Below are 26691 nucleotides of genomic sequence, written 5' to 3' on the forward strand. Positions count from 1 at the left end.
TTCAAGAGTGAAATCTTTGCCTTGTGATGTATAGGAGACCTGAGGAACAGCTGACTGGCTCAGCTGGGAAGTGATGGGAGAACAGGACCTGTAAGCCCTGAAATGGCAGAGCATAGGAGATAAAAGGAAAGCAGCACATGTGCCACACTCCACTGCCAGGGGCTTAGAAGCTGCTGAGACAATGCTGGATCCTGGGGTGGTAGCCATCTACCTTTCTCTCCCCATTTTCTTTTTCTTTCTTTCTCTGGTTTTCTTAGATATTCTTCTTCTCCTGAAAATGTGTTGTAAGTCAGACTGAAAACTTCCAGTGTGTTCTTGTGTCTGGAGAAGTTAAAGTTTGCTGAGCTAAAGTTTGGGAAGTGCTTTGTTTTTGTCTGGATGTTTTAAAATTTGCCAAGTACCTTATTCTACTTGAATGTTCCAAAGTTTGCAAATAAAAGTTGTTATTAAGTCTCCTGGTAATTTGGTTGTTTTTCCCATGCACTGCCCAGGGTATATCCCACTGCCTTCCTCTGAACCCCTCAAGCAGGCTGGGGCATTACAGGATTGTAACCAGTTTCTAAGAAAAATAATATTTTATTAAAAAACAAAAAAAGGAAAATTTATCCAAAAGAAAATTTCCAAAAGACAAATCGAGGTGAACCTACCACTGCAATGATATGATTTAATGTCATAACCAGTAACTTCTGCTCCTGTGTAGTTTGCTTGTGAGAATGAAGGAGCCTTTTTAGCTTTTCACTGTTGTTTTTTGGTTTTTTTTTTTTCCAGATTCCTGCTTTCACAGTGTGCATCTGTGAAATTTCCAAAAGAACAGCAGGCTTTCTCAGTGAGATCTACCAATTTCAAGAGGAGAATTAGGCTCTCTTTGTTAACTTTGATACACAAAACGGGCTCAGAAGGATAAAGCTGCTAACGTGATTTTCTGTGACTATTCACTAGTGTACGTTTGGATCACAGAGGTTCTATACAAACAGTCTTGCTAAGATGGCAAACAAGTACCTTAAGAAAAAGTTAAATAATATACTATCTGAAGGAATTTGTTATTAAATATTCAAGAGCATCCTTTTTCTTTACTTTCAGGGAGTTCTATAAGGAGCTTTTCCCTTGTCTTCTGTTGTCAGTTTGACAGCCTCTGAAGATCTTTAATGATAGCAGTCACAGTCTTCTGTCAGGGAGAACATGAGCTGACATAACAAGAGCTGTAGTTGAAGCCTGCTGCAACTGTGGAAAGATGCACCTTTAGAAGGGGATAGAGGGGAAAGACAAATTAGCATGTAATTAAGAAGTTCAATTTGTGGTGAGGTTGAGCTGTTGTTAAAATGTTGCTGGAAGCACATGACTTAAAGATGGTGTACTAAAAGATGGTATTGACTGGCCCAGCACATTTTATAAATGGAAAAAAAAGGACAATAAAAGGAAATAAACATTAGGAGAGAGCAGGTATTCAGGTCTCATAGTCTGCATGGTACTTGTGAGGAATGTGGCAATGTTCATGTTAGGGGGAGCACAAGGTGTAGTTCTGGAGTCTCAGGGAAAGCAGTAGAGAGAGATACAGCCTTAAGTATACAAAGCTTGGGAAAAGCACTGTACTTTCTGTACATGTTTTCCAGATTGCTGTTGAATTATAGCCTGTTAAAGGCTGTTATTGATGGAACAAGTTTTCCCCTTCTGGTATACCCCAGATTTGTTTGTGGATTCTGCTCTCTATCTCCCCCAACGGCATCTCAATATAGTCCTTAAACATGCTAATTATTCTTTACATTGACTAATGCAGTATTTCTGTCTAAGAGTTCTGCTTTGCTGTGTCTGTTTTTCTTTTTTTTTTTTTTTTTTTTATGTATCTAAAGCTGAAGCAGAATTTTTCTGATCTGCAACTTGAAGTATAAAATTTAGCACTTCAGGTTCACGTTTCTCACAGTAGCTACATGTCTGAGGGGGTTATGGCCAAGCATGAAGAAGGAAGAGTAGAAATTGGGGATTTTTGAGAATAAACCAATGGATGGGAGCGGTGTGGATAGGCACAGCATAAGCGAAAACACTTGAAGTTTCTAATGACAGAGCAGCTAATCCCCACAAGGGTGTAGGCTGTGGGTGTGTATTGCAGAGCCAGAGGGTGGTAAAGAAGATAAACAATAGTACCTGGGTGATTTCATTTTGTGCTAATGGAAGATGGCTACCAAAAGTTTGTAACATCTTTGGCAGAAGTAGGCAGCATTTTAAAGGTGGGCTTTTATTTAAAAATGATGCTAGATGATTTACTCTCAAGTACATTCTTAGTAGAGTGACCCTTTGTTAGATTATTTTTTCCAGGGGCCAGCAGCTGGTGAAACTTAATTGAAGGTGAGAAACCATATTTCTTCCTAGGCTAACTGATTATATGCCTAGATAACCCAGACAAGTTTTTGGGCATGCAAAACTTCTTTGGATTTTCTTTTGGATCTGAAATAGAGCAGTAGTTTCCAAGCAGATGTAATTGTGGAGTTTGAGCTTCATTGTGGTTTAGTGGTAGAAATGAGCAGAGGAAAATGCCAGTTGCTTTTAGTGGTGTAGTTTTGCTTAATACTGAGTAGGAGGTGAATTGAAAACCTGTGATGAATTGCACTTTCACTGAAATTACTGACATCTTGGGAGCTGTTTTCATCCCTGCTCCCTAATGCTTCAGTGATTCTGTTGACACTGCTTTATGTTTAGCTATCTATTAGAATTTATGTTTTCTCTCCCAAATTCTATGTGTGCAAACTGCTTTTAATTTGTTCTCCCTGTTGTTTCTAGAGTAACAATTTCAAGATGTCAGGTGGTCCAAGAGTCTCGTTCAATGCAATTGATTCTGCTCTTTCTTCTTTGAAAAACTGCCAGTCTTACATCAACTCTGGAATGGATGTGGCTACTCAGGTTGCCCTTGACCTTGTGGAAAGTTTCAGTAAGTATATTCTCTCTTGTATTGCATCCTGAATCATCTGGGGCAGATGATGAGTATTTTGACTTAGTTACTATTAATATCAATCTTTATTATTGCTCTCTCTTCTGGCTTGGCCAGGGTGTTTTCATTACAATCATTTCACTTAAATTAAAAATTTCATTTAAATCATAAATTCAGTGAAAACATAAATACCTGGCAAACATTGTCCTTGCTTTTGTGATAGCCAAGACTAATTGTGTTACAGTGATTGTTACCCTACAGCTTTGTAGAAACTTTAACATTGCTGAATGAGATGGAGAAGACCCCTCAAGTGGCTGAATAAAATGAGTTTTCATTATCATACTGCTTTTTTGTGTGTGTTTTATTTGGCATTCAGGGCAAAATATATTGAAATAATGCTAAAGATCTTGAATACAAAGCTTGAGACACCTGTTAGGGGATGCGGGTTTTTAAATGCTGTCTGTCCTGAAAATCAGGCTGTTTTTAGAGTGCTTCGATTTGGACATTTCCAAAGTGGGGAAAAAAAAATCTTTAAATCTCTATTTACTGCCAACAGTCTTGTCATTGCTATTTCACAATAAAAGGAGCACTGCAAAGCTACTTTTCAAGGACAAACATTAGCTGACCCATTTCCCTGTCTTAGATCTGTGTTAATGTTTTCACCAGGGAAAAATAAAAACTTTAAAGCTCCAAACCTCTGATAGTTTTAATAAAGAATGGAGAACAAGAATCTCCTGAAAGAAAAGCTGTGCTGTTCATTATAAATCTTGCACTCAACTAAGCCAAGGATTACGTACAATCAAGATTAATGTTTTTCTCATTGTCTAGTGTGATGGTTCTCTCTCCTTTCACCTTTTTATCCATACTGCTGTCAGAGACAATTGACATGCCATTTCTAGCAGGAAGAGGAAATGAAAAGCTTGTCTGAACAGTCACCTGGGGATTCCCTTTGACCTAAAACTCGTGTAACCAGTTCCATTTCCCCTCTGCTTTAGCAGTCACCATCTCTCCTACTTTGTCATAAGCAATGCACAGAAATACATTGAATGTATTGAAGTCTTTCATCTCCAAGACCTCAGAAATTAATTATTTATACAAAAATTAAAAGTTTTTCGTTAATTTCACTTTTCAGTAGAAGCCCCTGTTGGATTCCTATTGGGAAGGATGTAAGGCAACTTAAGCTCAACTGTGCAGGTCTGCAGCTGCAAGTCTGTGCCTTGTACTCCTAGAAAATGTCTCTTCCTCATTTACCTGCTTCTGACACATTAATTTTTAATTAAAAGCTTGAAATTATTTTGTTCACTTACTCAATAACCAAAAGGTCATTTTTAGCATACTATCCTGAGGGGAGGAGATTACTCTTATTACTTAAATCACTGCTCACTTTGAATGGTTTTAACAAGGACATCTCTAATTGTTTCTGAGGGTTGTTGACATATGAAGAAGTGTGGAGCATACAGATGTGGCAGTTAGCCTTGTTTTATGAAATTATTGCCAGCCTTTTGATAGACAGTTGGATGAGTTGATATGGAATATCCACTGTTCTTTGCAGTGACTTTCTAAACCCATTGCAGCAGCCTGAACCAGTCAGACCTGAACATTCTAAGTTTGTTCATCCCTGAGAGAGGGGCCCTATCTATGCAAGTTTCTGTGCCATTGACCTAAAACTTCTACTTGGAGTGGTGTAAACTCCAGTATGAAAATGGACTCTGTAGCTGTGCTTGAATATCAGATGATTTGGTTAATTTGTTTTCTTTGTTCCTTTTTTTTCCTAGCTTATTTTTCCTTGGAAATTCAAATGCAGGGTTCCTGCAGTATTGTTCCATAACACGAATCTTGACATTGTTAAAATTCTTGGGCATGAAATAACTATGATGTAATTGTTTTGGGATCCAGAAATCAGCCTGCTGACACCTGTGCTTCTAAAATGTTTATGGTCTCTTAGTTTCCGTGGTGTTAGAGATCATTGTGCTTCATAAAAATAATCCAAATCTAGGGTACTTGTCCTGAGAGCAGGCTGTGGCAAATAGGCTGGAATGACACTTTGTGACTTGCTTGAGTAAGAGGTGTGAGTATGAAGGGTCCTCTGACTGAGGAAATAAGCAGGATAAACTTTGCCTTGCTGCCCTCTTCTTGTCCAGGCAAGATAAGCCATGTCAAGACATTTTCTTGCACGTCCTGCCTTCTGTCACATACAAATGGTGATTTGGTCAAGTCTCTTCCTCACAGTGGCCTCGTAATGGTCAAAGCTGTGGTCTGTGCTGCTGGGAGAGTTCATGAGAAATCAGACCTTGGTTTTCACTCTTAGGTCCATTTATCTGTGAAGGTGCTTGTGAGAAGAAAGTAGCAAACAGTTTTATATACACTGTAGGAATACGGGTTTTTTTCTTAGGGGAGAACCTAAATGTAGATTTTCTTTTTCTGTTTTCTTGTTGGAGAATGTAAGTGTAGAATATCAGTCCATCCTGGGGATAAATGGCTTTTCACTGACACTTGCTATGCAGAAATGTTTTCTTGTTATGAGGAGGTAGAAAATGAAGAGAGGCCAATGATGCATGAAGTTCATCCTTCTGTGTTAGACTCTGCTAGATGCTTCCTGTGAAGCTGCAAGAATTCCCTCGTGATACCGTGCTGTTCACAGAGGAAGTTTTATTCTAATTTCTCTGCCAGAAGCTGTTTGTTCACTGATCTGCTTTGCTCTACACCAGTATCTGTAGTGTTGATTGGTGATGTGCACAAACTCAGCGTAGGCACCAAAATTACATCTTTCTTGGGGAAGTTCTTTTCCTGTTGTCCAAAGAAAGCTTTTATTTTGTGGTATGGGAAATAAAATGTTCCATATTCCTTGCTCAAAAATACTAATTTTCCTTTTCTTCAAATCCCTTGCTTAAGATTAATCATTTTAGGGAAGATGTGCTTTTAATCTTTATGCTTCTATTGTGCTGTGCTTCTTGTATTGTTTTACAGATATTTAACCTTTCAACTAACAATGAGAAAGATGTGGTTTTTGAAGTAGGTAGATACATGGTGTAACACTTGGAGTATTTCTTCTTCAAGTAATTTTGTTCTTTGAAACAAGAAAGACTGGTTGAGTTCTTGTGAAATGCTTTTCTGAAAACAAAAAAGTTACATTTTTTGCACTATGCTCTGCAGTCAATATAAAAATTTTGAGAAGAGAGAGTTGGATTAATTTTTTTTCCTACCTCTCTTGCAGTGTTTATATCCAGCACTGATGAGCCCATTGCTGGAAGGCACTGGTTGGCTTTGGAAGCTGTTCTTCAAAGCAGTTTAAAAAAGGAGAACTTGGAAATGTGCCTTGTTTCAAAATCTGGAAAAATATGACTTTTAATGAAAGATTTTTGTTCTTTTATATTTATCCAAACCCACTCTCACTGTAGTCTGTAATCTTACAAAGTGGGAAGCAACAAATATGTAGTGTTGTTACTATTTCCTAGCTGTAGTTTTGACTGCAAGAAGAGCACAGTGCAGTGAGGGGAAAGCAGCTAAATTAAGCTGTAATAAGCTATATTAAGCAGCTATATTATTGTCTTAAGCAGCATGCTTTTGTTCTGATAGCTCTTCTTCAGTTTGGGTGCTCATTAAGCTGGGTGCATCCAAGTATTTTTGTTCCTCAGCTTCAGCAGTTCGAGAAACCCTTTAGGTGGCAGCAGAGGCTTTGCTTTTTGCTTCACCCGCTGTGGCACTCTGGAACTCACTCCTAGAATGGATCTAGTGGAGTTGCTGCATACTCTTGCATTTAGGGACAAAATAATATAAATAGAGGATTCAGATGAATAGAAAGAGAATTTGTATTATCAGATCAATACAGATCATTGCATTTTATACATTTATTCTTGCATGAAGCTGCTATGTTGTGGTTGATCTAGAGAGTATCAATCAGAGTGAAATCCAGGCTTGATTTAAAGTTTAGCTGAATAACTGGACAGAATAACTGACCTTAGAGTGTGTTCTCATGGAAATGTACAGAGAGTGTGCACCTGAGCAGAAGGGCAGAGCTGGACAGTCCTGGATTTTGTCAGAACTCTTATGAGTGCTCAGATAAAAACTGCACAGTTTTATTTCACAGCTTTTGAAAGGTAGGTGGTGTTTACATAGTGTCTGATGTCAAATACATGCATATGTATGTATGAATATGTATTCCATTTTCTTATGTATTTTTCTAAGGCAGTGGGTAGTTTTCTCCCCCAAAGGTCATTGTGAGTCAGAGAGATTTGCAGTCACCTGGTGGGTTACCTCATGTACCCATAGTTACTATAAATTTCTCTGTCCTAGACCTTGTAAAATCTCAGTAGTCTTCAAAATAGATCATAAGTGGGATTTAAATGCTGTACAGACCTATTTGGAGACCCTTTGTGCACTAGTGATGTTAACCTTGAGAGAATGAGTGAGCTTATGGCTGTGAGTTATAGGCTTGAAATTGCTGGGTGAGGTTCTTTGGCCTCTGCTGTGCATGAGATCAGAGCAGAATGATGCTGATGGTCTGCTGCAGCTTAGAAATACTATGAAGTACTGCAGAGGTCCTGTGTGGGCTCTTTAGCTCAAAGATAAATCAACCTTTTTGAACAAAAGCCAAAGAGGAATATTTTATCTGAGTAATTTACTGTATGAAAATATTCTCTGTAGTATATAAATCTGTCATTTTCTTATCATCATATTTCTGCTACAGAAATGTGGCAATAAGAAAATACTACTAACTCCTGCTTAAATGTAGAGGCATACAGTATATATAGAAAGTAGTGTGGGCTTTGAAGAACCCACTCTGAAGGCTTTCATTTTTATCAATTTAAGTAGATGGGAATTTAGCTTTCAGTGATCTAATTCTGTGCATAAAAAATTAGGGAAGGAGGAGGAACCCACAAAAGTAGAAAAAAACCTGGGGTTGGCAGCATTCAGAAAGATTAGGAATATAAAACAAGAAAAGAAATTGTATTTCTTTTCTTGATTTTTTCCACGAGGAAAAGGTTTATCTGGGTAAAAAGTGAGCATTGTGCTGACATGTTCTTGGTGTTCGGTCAAAACATGAAAGGAGCCCTTAGGTAGATGTGGTGATTCTGAAACTTCATCCAGAGCCCTATGAATAGACACAGGACACTTTTCAAAATTTTATTTTTCCTTTCTTTTCCTTTCTTTTCCTGCTTGTCTCTTCAAGAATTCAAGACCTTGTTACTAGTTAACTAGTTTTTACCTTGTTTTTTTTTTTGATACTCAGATAACTTTTTTTTGTAAGTGAACACAGACCTAATTACTAGAGGTTTTTAATACTTTCAGTTAAAAAAAACAAAAAACCTCTGACTCAAATCCAGGCTTTATGACATGCTTTATGAAATTTATACCAATGTTATATAGCACTGATGCTCCAGTGAAGAACGAATATTGTAATATGTACTGATTAAATTCCAGGAATTTAAAGGGGAATGTTTGCTTTTTCAGTTAGAATTGCAAGTAAGACTTTCGTGTTCCTTACTGACACTGAAACCTATGAAAAATGCCATCCTTTGGATGATAGGCAGGGGTTGGTGATCTGAATTGGAGATTTAAAATATTTTTAATTATAATTTTAATAGATTATTTTATTTCCCTTCTCATTTTATTTACCCATTTTCTCTGAAGAGGAACAAGGAACATATAATAGCATTATATGAATGAGATAAAATAACTGAGGTGCTCTTGAGTCTAATTTTTCTGAGTCCTCAAGGCTGGGACTAACTGTGCTTTCAAACTGGCATCACACTGTGGCCTTGAGCAAGTCACTGGAGTTCACATAATATGAATTTGCCTTCTATAAAAAATGGTGTCAGGAATGTTTTGTGAGGATGTAGGAATATCTCAAACTCCTGTGTAGATATGCACTTCTGGTTTTGGTTATGTCATCTGTGCCTGGGGAAATTATGTTACAAGAGTCTAAAAATAATGTGAATTGTCTGTAATGGTGGTAGGTGATTGGAAAAAGCAGGAGATAGGTAGCCAGGAAAAATATGTGTACAGGAGAAATAAAAGGCAGCAGAAGACAACAGACCAGCAAAGATATCATTTGTGCCTTTCAGTGAATTGACAAATAGGAAGTGTCACAACTGTAGGTGTGATCCCACAATTACAGGTGATATGAAATAGTTTAGACTACTAAAATACACACAGGGCACTAAGTGAAGATTTGCATTTAGATGAAGTTTATAAGTAAGATACAGCCGTGTCTACAGGAGGGTAGTCTGGTGTTTATTGGTGGGATAATACTGTGTGAAGAGAGAAAATTTTACACTGATTCAAAAAAATGTGCTACTAGAACTGCTCACAGAAAGAAAATTTACAGTGAAACCCACAGTCCAGGAAGAGGGTCGACTGAAGAATCCATCCTATCCCTGAATAAACTGTTCAACCTTGTGTTTTCTTTTGTGTTGCAGTTTTCAGGCACTGGATCTTGCATTTATATCTGATAATCAAAGAGCCCAATACGTTCAGAAATCTTCAAGATATTAGTGGTAGATCATGAAAAAGTCACCTTTAGCATCTTCAGCTTCACAAGTTGAGCTGCTCTTGTCAGTTTTGGTGTAAGACCCACTTTCCAGGCATGAGTAATTTGTGTTGTTCTTTCTTTGAAATACTGAGAGACCTTACTGAAGGACAGTGCAATTAACAGGATTTAGTTTTATGCTTGTTTGCTTAGAGTCTTTGCCTGAATTACACACTATGTGCTGTTAAAGATAGAGATGCATCTGCCAAATTGTCAGCATACAGTCAGCCTCTTCTTAAAAAAACCTAAAAACCAGAACAATTCCTGTACCCCTCTTAGGGATTGAACAAGGGTCTGACATTTCTGATGAGCATAATACAGCACATCCTTGTGTGTAGGGCACTTAGTAACCAAGTCACTGCTGTCACTCAGGCTGCCCAGCCACCCTCAGGCTGTGTTTATATTTGGTAAGTTCCCAAACTGCAGTTACCTTTAATGACTGGGGAACTTATGCTCTTTTTCTCATTGTTTCAGTTTGGGATTTTTTTCCTTGCTAATGGACCTTTATGCCAAATAAAAGAAAACCAACAGCTATGGGTCTGTTGGAGCTGCTATTACATAAAAGGATGGGAGAAAGTGAGAGGTGACCCCCAAACATGGTGATCACTGGGAAGATAACACTTGGACATAGAGAAAGAATCAAAAAACTGGCTAGCAAGTGCTCAGGAGAAAAAAAGGGGGAATGAGGGAGCTGGATGAGAAGGAATAGAAGGGAAGAGGAATAAGTGGTAAAGAAATGTGTAATGAAGGACAAAGAAAAGTAAGAAATAAGAAAGCCACATCAACAGGATAAAGCAGGACAGCAGCTGATCAGTCTCTAAATGACAAAACTTAATTGAATGCCTTCCTAATAGTGTTTCCATGTAAGCAACTTCTGTAGTTGCTAACACCACAAAGGTGTTAGCTTTTACAAAGGGGAAGAGTAGTCTGGCATATAAATGGAAGGAGGACTAGTCCATGTGGATGAAAATGAGAAGATAGATGTGGTCATTCTGATTAGTCCCATGCTAAAACTGTTCAGCATATGTATGTGTGAACCTATTGCCTTTTTGACATTATCAGCAGATCCTATAGAATGCTTCTGGAACATGCATCTGCAGTAGCACTCAACAGAAGGTGACAATCTCAAACTGCTCCCTAAAGTACATATAATGAACTTTCCTATTAAAAAAGACTTAACAAAAGAGGCAGCTGGCTTAGGGAGAAGGTGGCAGATTAAGAGAGCACAATTCAAAGAAGTGTTCACACATTAAGGAAGTAATTTTAACAGGCTTTCCCCAGACTGTAAGTGGGAATGGAATTATACATTGCATGTAAATGTCAAGTGACAATAATATCTTCTGAGTTAAATCAACCTTGCAACCTCTTTCCTATTTTTCATCAGATGAATAAAGTTTAACTTGTGATTTCCTTACTAATCATCTTAGTAAGCAGTGGGTGCGTAGACATTTACTGCATGGGTAGATTAATGTGACATTTTCACAAGACTTAATTTTTTGAAGTTTATTACTTGTGGGTGTGGATCTAATTCACAGCTGTTTTTGAGAGAATTAGGTGTGCCATAACTCATTCAAATTCTATATTTTCTTGGTATTTTTATATTTTATCCATGCTTTGTTAGAGGTGTGTAGTCTGGTCTGATGTCTCAAGGTAATCAAGGCTTCTCTGCTGAATATAGTTTTGTGTACAGACTTGGTCCAATCACTTTTATAGATAAACAGATTTTAAATGGAATAAAATTCAAAAACATATCAGTGTAAAGGAGAGAAAATTCTCTCAAATGGTGCATGTTAGCCACACAAATCTCAACCATAGTTCTGTGGTTCTGAATTTAATTTATTTTAATAACACAATGACTAATAGCTATGTCATAGTTTACCAGTTCTGGTTAAGTTGAAACAGAGGCAACCTTTTACTTCTTATCTGGTTACAGAACATTTCCACATTCAGTTTCAATTTATATTCCTGTTTTTTTTCAAAACTACCCTTTGAGAAGCCATGAGGCCTCTCAAAGCTCCTTCTTTCCTACTATGGACAAAGATAACAGCATTATATAAAAAACATGCTGAGAGACCATCATCTCTGGTGTACTGTAAGCCATCAAACAATTCCTGTTTCCTCTCAAAATCATAAATATTTGTGTGTGTATGAGAGACCTAGGCAATACAGACTTGCATTGCTTTTTTTATTTTTTTTGCACAGTGATATGCATTTTCCACATGATAAGAAAGTAGCAGCTCCTTGTAATATGTCAACTTTTTATATGAATTTTGTGGGAAGTGAAATTTCAGCAATGGAAAGATTTAGCTCTGTCACTTACCAGCATTCAAGCAGCAGAATGAATGCCACATACCAGCAATTCATGCCAAAAAGAGGAGGTCTGCCAATTCACAGAAGGGGTTTTATGCAAAGGAAGCCTGCTAGAGGCAGAAAGAAATGCTGGTTTTCATTACACTTAAAGTTTGTGTGCAGTCTTTGCCTTTGCCTTGTCTGTGTAAGAAGATTATGTGGGTTGGGTTTTTTTTTGTGTTGGGGTTTTGGGGTTTTTTCAGTCATTTTGAGGAATTATGGGCTCTGAAAGCAGTAGCTTTAGTACTGTGGCATGGTTAGCACTTCAAGTGCTGCATCAGTATCTGATTCATAGTGAATTGGATGTTTGCTTGGGGAACATCACCTGACCTTTGCTTACACAAGACACTGCTTTTCTAGATTCCTTTAGTTTAACCTTGATTGTTTTCTGTCACTTCTCTTCAGCAGAAACTGGAAAATAACCAAAGCACGTGGAAGTATCTGCATTTGCAAAAATTAACTTTGGAGATGATACTCATATCAAATTCAACTAACCTTCACATGCCTGAGAATCTTACAGATCAGTGTTTCTGATTTAAAAACACCAACCTTTCTTTTGTCAACTGTATATAATGAATCTGAATTGTCTTTTTTAAATTCATTTATGTGTATGGACCAGTGTCAGCTCTGTTTTAAGAGACTTCACTGCTTTGTTCACAGTGGTGCAAAATGTGGAGTTGCTGCCAGCCAGATTTGTCTCAAAAGCTGCCTATAAAATGGGATTGTTTTCCCACCCTGAGTTTGCTGCTCAGCTGCAGTACAGCCAATGCCCCAGCTGGTTAGCAAAAGAGCAGCCATGCTCTGTCTGGGGCTACCAATAACCTTCTCTAAATTCTGAAGTCAGGAATGCCAAGGGTTGTAGAAGCAGAAATATTAAAATTTAGATTGGCAGGCTGTGTGGGTTCAGAGAAAAAAAAATGTTTTTAAGCATCTAATCAAAATACTGGGCATTGAAAAACCAGACATATTTTGGCATTTTTCCTCCCCCATCTGTTTCATTTTGGGTTGGTAATGTTAACATTTAAGTGCTTGATGAGTGTTCGTTTGTGTCTGCATGAAGCTGTTGCAGTTGGTTGTGGAAGCTTAGCTTGGATTCTGTGGGGTTTTTTATGTGTGTGAATGTAGCTATGACCACTGAACTGTGCTGAAGTAAGACAGTGATGGATTGTCTTGGAGTGAGGAGATTATCTTGGTCTTACCTTCCTGTTTGATGTATATTCTATTGCTTTCCCTTCTACTAGTGCTCGTGCACACTGCAGCCTGCTCCTGGGGCTTTTTGTGCCCTGCAGAGAGCAGGTCCCTGAGCTTTGGTGGGCACTTCAGTGGTCACTTGGCTCAGCTGAGCACTTTGTGCACAGCAGCAGGACTGACCCATGTGCAGTGAGGGTCTGAGGTGAGACCTGTGCATGATACAGCCCTTTGCCACTTTGGGAGGTGACTGCCATGCTGTGTCCCAGGTCACAGCTGTGTCCAGCCAGCACACTGCTGATGGACTGTGTGCCTCCTGTTTCCTGAAGTGCCACAAGTCTTGTCCCTGCAATTGGATTTCAGCTCAGATGTAGCTGCACCAGACTCAGAAACTGTGGTTGCTTAAGCCCAGAACCAATACAGCTACATTTAATGAAACATTACAGTGATTAAATAAGCTCTGATGAGGGCTTGTTAGCTCTGAGCTAGGCTGCCTCCACTTTGGGACAGAGAAGTAATGTTTCTGAGAATTTTGAAGATCTTTGGTGAACAGGGCTTGTTTTCCTATCTTACTGATTTTTTTTTCTGAAAAGTCTTTCCAACCCATTTCCCCTAAATGGAGGAAATTCTAAGTAATTACTGCATTTACTTTAATGAAGGTACTTCTTGAATGAGCTTCTCCAAGATGAGAAATATAATTGGTTCATTAACAGAAGCAATGTTTTTCTTGAGAAAAACCTAATGGTATTATTTACTCCTGGCTCATAACAATCATGCCTTTTATTAGAGACAGACTTGCACTTCACACTAAAATATTTGTTTTTCACCTGTCAGTGCAATTTAAAATATGAGAAGAATTGGGTTTTGGCAAGAGAAAGCATTAATACAGTTGATTTGTAAATAAAAACTGTGTGGATTATCTCTGTAGAATTCATAACGTGCCAGTAGAGATCTTGAGTAATACAGAAGAAATTGTGCTTAAAAAACATCTCACAAGTTAGAAATTAGGACTTGAACTTGTTGGAATAGTAAAAAAAATATTTTGCTGATATTAATTTCCAGGGGAAATCATACATAAAGCAGCCTGTGAGTCTTTTTATAGAACGGTAAAGACCCATTAAAAGTCTTGAAATGAAATTCCTCATTTTATATACTGGTTTTACAAAATATTCTGAGAGATCAAATAATAGCAATTACGAGGCCTTAACAAATATTTTTCCATTCCTTTTAAGGGAAAATATTTCAAGAAAAATTTTCCCAAATTCCAGTGTTACCTTATCAAGTTCTGAGAGGACAAATTGGGTAGAAGAAGGACATCACTAAACCTCTTACTTTTAAATATTCCCAGCCCTCACATTTCTCATTCTGAAGAAGGCAAGGTCAGCAGCAGCTTGGGGCACTGAACCAGGCTCTATTGTGTGATGCAGACATGTCCATGCTTCCAGAGGCAAGAAACATTGTGTTAGTCATAGGAAAATTTTTTCCATTAAAATTAGTTGTAAATGTTGTTTTCAGCCTTAGTTTCATCATATGTTAAAATCCACTGGGAAGAGAGTGATATGTGAGTGTGTGTGTATTTATAAGTATGTATTTTATATATATTGTAAATATATATATATATATATATTTAGGAAAACATGGGGGAGGTTTTTTATTTACTTTATGAGAGATTGGTCAGATTTCTTTGAGAAGATAATGTATGCCTTTTCCTCACATTGAAAATACACAGGTGTTGTTGCTTTACCTTTTTCTTGGCAAAGAAATTGATTTATGAAGTTTTCCCTCCCATCTCCACCATACTACAATTTGCTACTCCCTTAATTGTACTGGTACAACTATTTGAATATCCTCACTTCAGATTCCATTACTGGAATGGCATGGTTTTGGGTTTGGAGGACAGATTGCTATTTTTAGCTTGAATTGTTTCTTTAATCCAATTTATAGTGTGATCCTATGAAAGACTGTATTATCCTGGCTGATGGGCAGCAGAGGAGGAATGTAAGAGCAACATCAGGGATGAGTGAGTGCCTGGGGAAATGACCTGTGAAACTCACTTTGTTGCCAAATAAAATGTATATGAACCTCAGCCTTGGTGTTTCCTTGCTGCTTGTCTGTCAACATAACTTGTGTTTCTGTTCTTCTTGGGCTTGTGTTGTGCTAGTGTTGAGGAATGCTGATTTAGTCATTTGCTGAAGAGAGAACTGTAATTCTGGATGGATATCACAGTAATGCCAGTTGAATTATGATAGTGCAGAGCTTGAGTTGCTTCTCAAAACTATTGCATCTTGTAAATGCTTTATCCTCCTTTCAGTGCTTCTGCTTACTAGTTAAATTGTCTTTGTTAACTTTAAATTGGTCTTTGCAAAATGAAGTAGGCATTTATTGGTAAAATAAAGATTATCCTCACCATGACCTTGGAATTTAGTAAGGAGAAAAGAGATGCTGGTCATGGGCTGGTGTCTTGTCAGAAGGATGGGAAATAGTCTGGGAATGGTACAGGCCTTAGTGTTTAGTCAAGCAAAATGCCATTTTTGTTTGGGAAAATTGTGTGCATACTACCTCTCTTCATGTCTTGGTGCTGCATGTGGCATCAAGTATGGAGCTTACAATAGCAAAAAATATGTAGACATCTATAAAACTATTTTTCTAGTTTGTAGCAAATGTTTACTTCTATGAGAGTTTAGTTTGTGTCTTTGTATTGCTTGTGTGTCTCAGCCTAAATTAAGCCATCTCCATTTGTGTTGAATAATATTTTACTTTGAATTTTATACAGCAAAACAAGTCAGCACATGTTGGATTGTTTCGCTACATCAAATTCTGTGTGAGAACCTGTTTATTTCATTAGCTCAGCATAGTGTCATTTGGTGTTCAGTGATAATGCCATTCTTTACACTGCAGTCTGTATTGGTACCATGGTTGATATACCTGGTTAGATAGATCATTGCTACTGCTCTCATGTCTAAACTGGGATCTTTATAGCTTTTTAGTCTTCCCCTGGTAGTCTGGAGAAAAAAAAGTGCTATAAGGAAGTTGCTTTCAAAAGCACTGTTGGCCTTTTCCGCTGGCGATAGAGCTTAAGGGACTTTCAGGTTGAGGAAAAAAATTGTGATTATAAAAGTTCATTTGAAAAGTGGTTAGTAATGTCAAGTACCTCAGTTTCTCTGTGCCCACTCTGAAATGATTGCTTTCAGAATGTGTGCAACACCCACTCACTGGAAATACTGCCCCCTGAGATGTTTCAAACTGGGCCCTCAGCAACTGAGATGTTTCAAGCTGGGCGTTGAGACCATGCATGGTCTGTTTCTATTGAAATTGTGGATCTCTACAATGTAATGTACTTGGGTTTCTTTTCCGTGGGATTGGTAGGAGTCTCCTGGGTCACTGACTCTGTTCCTATTTCAAACAGTCATAGCCTACAGGGAAATGGTTTGTAATACAAGACAAGGGTTTTTTCATCAGGCATAGTTTGTAATCTAACAGACATACTCTTGGCTCAACTGACTTTAAAAAAAAAGAAACCTAGGCAAATAGAAACAGATAATTGAAGATTTTTTCATTATTACTTGGTGGATAAAGGAAATGTTTAAATCCAGACTAAAAAGCATACCCCTTTGTTTTCTAAAATACAACCCAGAAGACTTTACTCAGGAACAGGAAGATGCTTGACCTAAATTCAAGTATTGCAGTTTAATTTGCAGTTTCTTAACAGAAGCCCAATAGAAAATAAGATGTAACTAAAAATCACTCACAAGTGATGCCTGTGCTCATTGGTGCTACCTGTGTTCTTGTTCTCTGTGCTTGTCTTTCCTTTACAAGTACTGCTAGTCCTGCTTCACACTCTCCACTCAATTTTGCTCCTCCTACTTAGATTTTTTTCTTTGGTAGAATACTGGAAACTCACATTCCAATTCCTTCTTTCCCTGAGAGGACTTGAACTTGATCTCACTTAAACCATCTTCCAGAAACATTGCTTAGAGATGAGGTTGTCAAATATTGAAGAATGTCATGGAAACCCAGAATGGCTGGGTCTGGAAGGGACCTCTGGAGGTCATCTTGCCCAATCCTCTGCTCAAGCCCGCCCATCCAACTAGTATAGGTTTCTCTTTCTGTCACTCCTGTAATTTCATTTTGTGAGTCTGGTATGTAGGTGGAAGTATTGGTTTCTAAAATCATGCATGCTCAGTCTCTAATTCTGTGTGTGTGAGAACTTTCTATGCAAAAAGAGTGGCTTTGTTAGGGGACACTGAGGGACATACAGCTTCAAATACTTTAGAGCTTAGTTAAGGCATTTCCTAAGAAGTTGGAGATCTCATTATGACTAGCTTCAGCAGTAAGTAGCTTCTGTCTGCTACATGGAGGGAAATTTTGCAATTACTGCCCCACATTCCCCTTTACTCCACCAATTGCCATTCCCTGTATTGTTGTTGCTCCTCTTATCAGCAGTAATTTTTCTTCTCTTATGAATTGCAATGTTTAGTGCCCTATCCAGACAGCTCCATGGAGATTTCTTGAGTATTCTACTTTCCACCATTTCTCTATGTTAAGAAACCTGCATTTGGGAGATGAATTTGATTTTCTCCATTTTTTTGCTGTTCCTTTGTATGGCTTCTCATTTCCTTTAGTTTAGAATTTTCTTTATTTCTGTTTAGAATTTTCTGTAGGTTGCTCTTTCTGCAGCCTAGTAAGTAAAGTATGTTGCAGGTCAGGGAAATGAGATTTTGAAAGAAATCTTTCATGAAAGTTTTCTGAGGAGCTGTCCATGTATCTGCAGGAGAAAAAGTGACCATGTGCCCTCAGTGCTGCAAAAGCAATCAGTCTCCTGCTTAAGTTCCTCTTACTCTGTATAGTCTGGAGTGCTGTGGCAAGGTTCAGTCCTGTGTAGATGGAGGGAGGAGATGAGACAGTGCTCTCCCACATAGGTTTGTGTCTTCTCACTGCTGAGCATCACTAGTGTCTTCTCCAAGTGTGTTGTCAATCTGTCCTTAAAGAGTGTGGGTTGGTTAAGAGTTTTTTCAAGATCTACTGTCCAACTTGTATTATCAACAGTTTTGAGTAGACCCAGTAGAACTGGGGGTGCAGAGGGTAGTCTTAACACTTTTGGATCTGTAAATGAAGACTTACTCAAAGTGAAAGCAAAAATACTTCGTTTTATCTTGAATTTGGACTGTATTTTTTCCTCCAAAAGACAGAACTAAATCAGGGAGTCAGAGAGCTAGTGTTCCTCTGCTGTCAGCAGTAACTTGAAACCTGCTGGCAAAGTGTGTATTTTATCTGCTGCTGGGGCATATGAAGACAACTGCCTACTACCACTGTTGCTAATGGCTCAAGTGATGGGTTTTAAAAGTCTGAAATCTGCTGTCAAAATTTCCAGGCAATGGTATACCATTCCTCTTCTGCTTTGAATCATGGGAAAATCACCATGTAGCCTTGAATTTCAAAACAAACTAATACGTTGTGCCAGAGGTAGAACTCACATGTCCTGCTTTCTTTAAATTGAAATTTTGACTTTTGTTAGCAAATAACATAAAGATATGAAAGTATGTATGTATTCATCTTAATCCACATTGTGCTTAAGCATTCATTTTAAGTACATTAGTATTTGTAAGTTTGGAGCCTTCCTGTAATTTCATGGTATTCCAGGCTATTTTGTGTTTAAGATAGTCTGCAGTGGAAGCAAATGCTTATTTAGATTGGTGTCTAATGGCTGCAGCACAGCTGTAATACCCTAAATAACAAATACTGATGTGGTAACTTTTGCACGGAAAGAGGTAGTTGTGAAAAATCTTCAGAAATTCTGCTAACTTGTGGATATATACAGGAAACTAAAGTAAATATGAACTCAGATGTTAGGAAATGCAAGTTTTGGATAAATTTTAGATGAGTGTTACTATAGGATGTATTAAGTCAGTGCTGACTGGACTCTGGTTGCAACTTCTGTTTTAACACTGTGAGTTCATGATACATAACTTAGTTCTGACTGATTATGGTTTAAATCAGCATTAAGGCACCTAAGCATGATTGGTCTCTTCAGTAGTGAGAAATTGAAAACTTGCTAGTCACTTTATGCAATTTTGTTCTTTAATATTTAGGGAGACTTTTCAGAATAATATCCCTGTTTCCATTATAATAAGAGATCATAAAGTTGTACGAGCTGGAATTCATAACTGCATATTCAGCCAGCTAATTTTAACATGATGCACATGGGCCTTTGAAAATGAAATTATGGCCTTGAACTCAGCTTTCTGTAAGTAAAAAATGTAATATTGCAAAATGTATAATCTCTGAGTGGTGGGGGAAATGACTTGTGAAGAAATGCTTACTAAACTCAACATATTTAGCCTAGATAACAAGGAGACTACAATATGCACTTCAATGGTATTTTGTTGCAGTAGCAAAAAGCATATGCAGACAGTTTGGAATGCATTCCTTAGATATGAATTAGAAATAAGATTAGGATAACTTTAGATTAGATAATAGAAAGGCACTCATCCAGCACTTGCAAAGTGTTTGATTTTGGTGTTAAGCTAGGTTGTTGGTCTGCAGAGTGCAAGGTTTGAGTACTTTGGAGAGTTGTCTGGCTTTGTAGCTGGAGTCTGGCTGGAGGGTATTCAGCAGTCAGTGTGCTCATAGTCTGCTGGAAGAGAGTCAGTGCCTTGAATCTCTTCACCATGGATCTCTGCTGTCACCCTCACATATGAAACAAAAGCAGCAGCAGGGCTTGCAGAATGAATAACAGACAATGCCTTTTGAATATTTCAAAAGCCTGATGTAATCATTACATTTTTATTATTTTTGATACTATAGTGCTGCTAAACCAGTGGTTGGTGGGGTTTGTGAGAATGAGTTGTGGGATGGTGTTGAGGAGCGAAAAGTCTTTTCTAATTTCTTGTTCCTTACTAAGATCAGATCTGATGGTGTGTTCTGATTAACCTATGGTGGAGTCTATTATAAAGAAACCTTGAAGGTGCTGGGATCCCTGCCTTGGTGAGCTGTAAAACTTTACACCCCCATACAGTCACTCACAGTTCCTTATCACGTGCACCCAAGCTCTGCCCTTCATCTCCTCCCTACTAGGGTGGGGCAGAAATGCTCTTGGTTCTTCAGGGGAAGGGGAAGCAGAGGAACCTTGCACAGCAGGTTATTCTGTGTGTAATGTAGAACAATGAGAGTTTTTAAAAGGCAAATAGAATAGCTTGTAATGTAAGTTTTCTTTTAAATCTTGTTTAAGACATAGGTAAGTGGCTGGATACAACATAGGAGATTTACTCTTAGCTCTCAGCACCCTATGGATTGAAGTTCAGACAGAAAATGGACTGTAGTATTTGTCAATGAGCAGCAATAGGGTATGGACAACAACTGACCTGTACACAGTCCTTCAGATCTATCTATATGTCCTACACAGTCCTTCAGATCTATCTGTATGTCCATAGTGCCACCAAGGGCAGGATATGATTGTGTGTTAGTGACGTTCAGCAGTTTCCTAGGATGTGTGTAATGTGTGAAGGAACAGCATCAGGGAAACATCAGGGAACAGTATTGAGACTTAAGCAGCCTGGTGGATGGGTGCAATGGTCAGTACAGAAAAGATGTGGAGCAGGATGTATTTGGAGATAATGTCCCTCTTGCCGAGATGTGTTCCGCCTCTTTGAGCTTTATTTTAATACATCTCTCAAGTTGCATGCAACATTATTACTCTTCACCTGAAGTTATTTTTATACTATTAGGAAAGACAGCATTTGAACAGCTCTCTTGGCATTTAACAATGCACTTCTTTTCCCCTAAAAAAAAAATTAAAATATTTAGGCCACTGTAGTTTCTTTGAATATGATTCATTTTGGCCATGGGAGGAGAATGACAGTTATTTGCTACACAAACCTTCCTGTGATTCATGGAGTGTCCTTTGTGTCAGCCTTGAAGGAGGCACTTCATATGCTTCCTAGCAGGAAGGAAAAATAGTGTGATCATAGTTACCAGATAGGACATGGAAACCAGGTGGGAGGGAAGGGAAAGGGGAGAGGAAAATGCTGATTATTCAGAAGAAAGATGCAGGAATGCCAAGATTCTGTCTGCAGTATCCATTCATCTGCTTAATGAAAAATGGATACATACCAAGCCTATATATAATTAAGGGAAATGTCACGACTGTAATTGTCATGTTCATAAAATAGCATAGCTTATTATGTAACTTCTTTTGTGTAAATATATCTTAGCATTTTTCCTTTGTCTCCTTGATCCATCACTGTTTCAATATGGTGTGATGTTTCTGTCTCTGAGCAATGTGTTTCAGATTTTGCTCCCAAACTGATGGCCATATACTATTGTGTCAGCTTTCTGCAGAGATCAGTTTTTATGTTCTACCATAATAATATAGTTAGCAACTTAAGCAATTTGCCAGCTTGCCAGATCAGAAGACAATTTTCCTTTCTTTACAAAAAAAAAGTAATTTGAAAAGCTATACTACGATTTCCTTCCTAAGAGCAGCACTTAGGTGCTTTTAAAGAATGCTCCATGAGCTGATGACCCCTAATGCTTCATGGCAGCCTTTGGGGCTCTTTCATAGAGTCTAGCTGCTTCCAGCTGTGTTCTCTATAACTGGAAACTGCAGGATAGGAATGGGAGTAGCAGAAGTGGAAACAGGTTTCCCAACTTCCTGATTTCCTGCATGGATTCAGGGCTTGTGGCTGGCTGTCCTCCTGCAGTTGGCAGCATTTGGTGTGGTACATGCAGCTGGGTCAGGAATATACAGCTGTGGCTGTTCAGCCTTGTAGCATCTACACAGGGCCCTTATCTAAGCAGATGCACAGCAGTGTGAGAATGGGAAAGCAGAGGTGTAGAGATGAAAGGAGTGGAATTAGGAGGCGTGCAGAAGAGAATAAAAAAGTAGATATGAATTACTAATCACATGACCTGTGTTAATTGATTTTCCCTGGCAATTAGAATTTTACTGCTTGAATCACAAATGCTATCCATTCTTCCTTTATTTCCTGTGTTATAAAATGCTAGCTTTGTTTTGATTTTCCTGTAGCTGTGTTTATTGGGGATAAGAGGTCTAATTATAGCTGTGAACTGTACTGTACTGCAAGGGCAGTTAAGTTTCTTCTGACTGTTTCTGAGGCAATGTGATGAGTCATGAAATACAACTTTTGCAGAAAATATCCTGATTGCCTAATGACTAGGTGTTGGTAGATGAAATTACACACACTCTCTCTTGTTCACATGAAACCAGGGAAGTGTCTTTCTGAGTAAGCTGTTTTTTCAAGTTACCCAAGAAATGTCAAAGATTACAGCTGCAAAATGAGAAAAAAAGGGTATGTTTGAGTAGCTTGAAAACACCTGCTGAGACTTACAAATGCATTAGATATTCATGGCGTGAATACTTGTAAATAGAACATTTGTGAAGAAAAAATGCTGCCTGAAAATAATACAATTGGTCACTTATGTTCCACGTATTTTATTTTGCAGATGATGAAGAAGATGTTAACAATATGGAAAAAGTCATGTTAGAATATGCTAAAATGGACAGAGAACTTAATCATTATATAAAAGCATTTGAAGAAACCATAAATCAGGTAAATTATCTCTTTTCATTTAGTTATTAAAACATACCCTTATTTAAATATTATCTTTCAAAAGACACGAATGTTACATTTAAACCATACACAATTGGAAAGACAGCTCTTTGGCAGGTATAAAATACTGAAGTTGCCAGTACAACTCTTAACTTTTCTTCCCAGCTTCCTACAGGGTGGCAGAGTTTTCAACTTCCCCCCACCAAACCACAGCGTTAGGAATACGTGTAGTACTTTGGGAGGGATTGAGGGCACTGTAGTTAAGACACCCCACTCTCAGGTGATGCCACCTCTGTGCATTGTGGAAGATGGGAGTGCGGCAGTTGATCTGAGGAACAAACTGAGCCACTGGCTGTGGCTGCAGAGAACCGAGGTTTTAAATCTGGCTGCCTTTAAACCGAGGTTTTAAATCTTCCCACTGCCTTCCTGCCACCTGACCTGGCTGCTGCGTGTAGAGGGTGAGCTGGCAGATTGCTCTCTGCACCACGGCCTCGCTCTGCCCCTGGACAGAGGACGGACAAAGGACAGACCAACTCCGGGCGCGGTGGCGGCGCTACCAGAGGCCGCCAGGGGGCGCCACGCCCGCGCGCTGCCCGTCCCGGGTTCGGCGCGTTCTCGTCCCGGGTTCGGCGCGTTCTCGGCCCGTGCTCGGCGCGTTCTCGTCCCGGGCTCTGCGCGTTCCCGTCCCGGGCTCGGCGCGTTCTCGTCCCGGGCTCTGCGCGTTCCCGTCCCGGGCTCGGCGCGTTCTCGGCCCGGGCTCGGCGCGTTCTCGTCCCGGGCTCGGCGCGTTCCCGGCTCGGCGGGGGCGCGCGGCGGCTCCGCCGCAGAGCCGGGCCGGGGCAGGTCCAGGTCCCGGGCGGCCGAACCTCAGTTTCAGGGCACGTCGGTGCCGCGAGAGCTCGGCTCCCTGCAGTGTGTGTCTGCACAGAGACTTCTCGGTGCCGGTTTTCTGTGAGTTTCTCTAGAGCAGGCAAAAGCACATGCCTGATTCCCTTCAAGGTGGTGGGAAGTCTATGTTTCAAAAAGTTAAGGTAGTGGAGCTTTTCAATTAAACCCGCCTTGCTATTATCTTGCTATTGCTTTTGGTTCTTTTAAAAGCAGTAAAAGCAATGCATTTCCCACTAGTTCTGTTGAGATGTCTACATGGTTTTTCTCTTTTAGAAAAGTTTAACTGATCAGAAGCTTAACTGAAAAATCTTCATTCAGATAATTAAACATACATGTTTAAAAGGAGTTCAAAACTATGTCTACATCAGCAAGTGTTAGACAGCAGTAGATACCAGCCACTGTTCCCCATGTAGTATTTAAATATACATTTCATTTCAGATGTCATCATAATTGCAGACCTCCTAATTTATATTGGAAGGTTCAGAACTTTTTCCTTGTATTTGGACAATTTATGATTTTTAAAGCTTTCCTAGTGAATTGTAATGCAGTCCTCATTGTTAAAGACTAATGATATATATCCAGACTTGAGCAAAACACAGTTGGTTTATATTTTGATTATAAGCCAATTGGTAATTTATGTGTTTTTGTTATAATAGGAATTTCAAGTAATTTTAAACAATGTCTTTTAAACTTCTTTCATTATTTCCATTTATCAACATTTTTTTCAAGCGTGGGACTATAAAGAGCAAATCTGTGCCTTCACCAACAAAACACTCAAGTCCTGTTTATTTCAGATGCATCACTCATGATATTTTAAGTGGAGCACAGGTGCAACTGCTTCACTGAAGTGAAGGTATTTTTATTGGTTTCAGCAGAGCAGAGATACATTTGTGAATTTTAGGATTGAATTCAGCAGTATCTGTTGTGTGCATATCTGTGCTGGTGTGCAAAAAAAATACACCTGGAAGCATTAGTTTTCCTTCCCCCCTCTTTTTTTGCTCTAGTGCAACTTCTTTGTGTCATTAAAACAAGCTCATTTCCTGTTATTTTAGTCCTAAGGTGCTAAGAATGCGGCTCCAAGATATTTACCATGTTTTAGAGTCTACATGGATTATAAATTTAGTAATAGCTAATCTGTTAGCCTCTAGCCACACTTCTCCTGTCTCTGCTTCCTACTTCACTCTAGGGAATTGTTTGTCCTTTCCCCTTCCAGAACAAACCTCTGTGAGTATGAGAAAGAAATGTATGTAACTTCTGCTGTAGAACAATCTGTTCTCTGAAAAATAACAGCTCAGGCTTAATTTTGGAGGCTAGCTGCATGCCATGCCTCTGGAGCTGCACTGCCCATCTCCAGTTACCTGTCAGAGACAGCTTAAAATCTGCTTCTGGGAAACAGATACTTTTGCTGTATTTAGGACTGCACCTGGAATTAGCTGTAGAATAGCTTGGGTTTAAAATAGCCTCCACTGACTTGCTCCCTGTGCCATCTGAATTCCTTACCTGAGGGCTTTCTCTGGGAAGTTGCAGCAGGTCATTAATTTTCACAAGCAGATTGTTCTTCATAGACAGGATTAGTCTCCAACTGTAAAATACATTTTATCTGATTATTTTATAAGCTTGTACATTGATGATTTTTCTGCTCTGTAGTTTCCTCATACAGCAGTGAATCTGAAAGCATATTATAGTCTGTCTTTCTTCTTCTAACCAGCTGCTTCTAGTGAAATATCCAACTGGAATGTAGCAAGATAAAAGACAGCAGCAGTTAAAATTCCTGATATTTTATTTTATTATGTGTATCTTTAAATGGCATTGACAAAAAGGTGATATTGTACAACCAAAGGATTGTAATGTAAATAACTTGAAACTAGCATGAGATATAGTCACATGTTTTCTCAAAGCCAGTTTTTTTGTTGATTTAGTCTGCAGTAGGTGGAATGCAGAAGGTGAGACATACCAGCATCCTCTTCTGGTTGAATCAGCAGCCTGTTGAGCAAGAAGTGAGCAGTTGAATCACAGTGTTTCCAACAGTAGGCTGTGGGAAATCCTTTGTCTGTGGAAACTCCCTGTGCCACTGGATTTTCTTGTACCTGTGTAATGACTGGACTTCTGTTGCTGCTTCTTCTTTCATTTTAAATGGGTATTTTTAGAAGAAATTAGACAATATTTACCATACAAAGTCCAGACAGCACTCTTATTTTTAGTGTAACAATGAAAGACTGATGGAGCTGAAGTATCTCTTGCAGAAATTTTTTATACTCCTGAAATGGACTCAAATGATTGGAACCCAGGCTCAAGTGTGCCCTACTCTGACAGAGTGCTCAAGTGGCCAGAATGTCAGCATATTGTTTTGTCCTAAATACAGATTCTTTCACCCAGTGTGCAGGAAGACAATCCACACACAGAGTCAAGGTAGTTGATTTTGTTTCATGTCTGTGCACAGAACAGGTTCTAGGTGGTGAATCCATAAAGCTAACACATCTTCAATATACCAGGTGCTCATTTTTATACACTGTGAACAATAAAAAAATGGCATTTCCCTTATGTAACAACCTAACTAGTCATTGGCTTTACATTCTCTTGTCTGCCTGTAAAGACCCAGTGCACATTTGTTTTACTGTGCATGCTCTCTGAGGAAGTGGCTTTTGTGAGCAGGGCATGGTGGTACCCTCCAGACAGGTGTTATATTCAATTTACTTAATGAGCATAATGTTCAAGCAAAGTTGTACTTGGCATTGTAATTTGATTTATTGTGTCCTCCTGTTCTTGCTTCTTGGGTCATGGCTCTTGGTTCCTGCAGGTTTAGTTTTCCTGTACTGTCTCATGGTACTTAATTTCAACAGTTGTGCCTGCTCCCTCACTTCTACTCTGCTCTCTGGCTTAGCAGGGATGGTGGTGGTGGTGGACTGACCACTCTCTCAGCTTTTCAAGCATTTGGTTTCTTTGGATAAAAGCTGGGGTAAATTTTCTGAAGTCCCCAGACTTCTCTAAGACTTCTTCTCTAAGTCCCCAGATTTCTCTCTGCTAAACTTGAGCACTGTGACAGAATCAAATCCAAACCTTAGCAAGGTGGAAGAAACACAGAGGAGACATATTTAAGAAAAAAAATCCAAGAGAAGGAAGCACTGAGAATCAGGAGAGGCAGATGAAAAGGTAAAGGACATGGGCTTGGCAAGTCTTGAGATCATGTACACACATGGGGAAGAGACTTGTTGAAAGAGTGCTAGGAAGAAAGTGGTGTTGAGCTGAAG

General features: G+C 38.9%; 1 protein-coding gene across 5 annotated transcripts in view; it reads left to right on the forward strand.

Annotated features, from left to right (window-relative positions):
- The window catches only part of NSMCE2 (NSE2 (MMS21) homolog, SMC5-SMC6 complex SUMO ligase), a 123081-nt gene that overhangs the window by 883 nt on the left and 95507 nt on the right, over positions 1 to 26691 (forward strand). For 2 of the 5 annotated variants that reach the window (XM_030236316.2, XM_050970256.1), the window contains exons 2-3: positions 2773 to 2920; positions 22449 to 22555. In XM_030236316.2, the coding sequence (XP_030092176.2) occupies positions 2773 to 2920; positions 22449 to 22555 (255 nt within the window). Of the gene's footprint in view, positions 1 to 768; positions 941 to 985; positions 2341 to 2772; positions 2921 to 22448; positions 22556 to 26691 lie in introns of those variants that run through there. The other 3 variants (XM_050970259.1, XM_050970257.1, XM_050970258.1) reach the window with 3 other exon arrangements.

The sequence above is a fragment of the Serinus canaria genome, chromosome 2 (assembly GCF_022539315.1).
Source record: "Serinus canaria isolate serCan28SL12 chromosome 2, serCan2020, whole genome shotgun sequence".
Lineage (NCBI taxonomy): Eukaryota > Metazoa > Chordata > Aves > Passeriformes > Fringillidae > Serinus > Serinus canaria.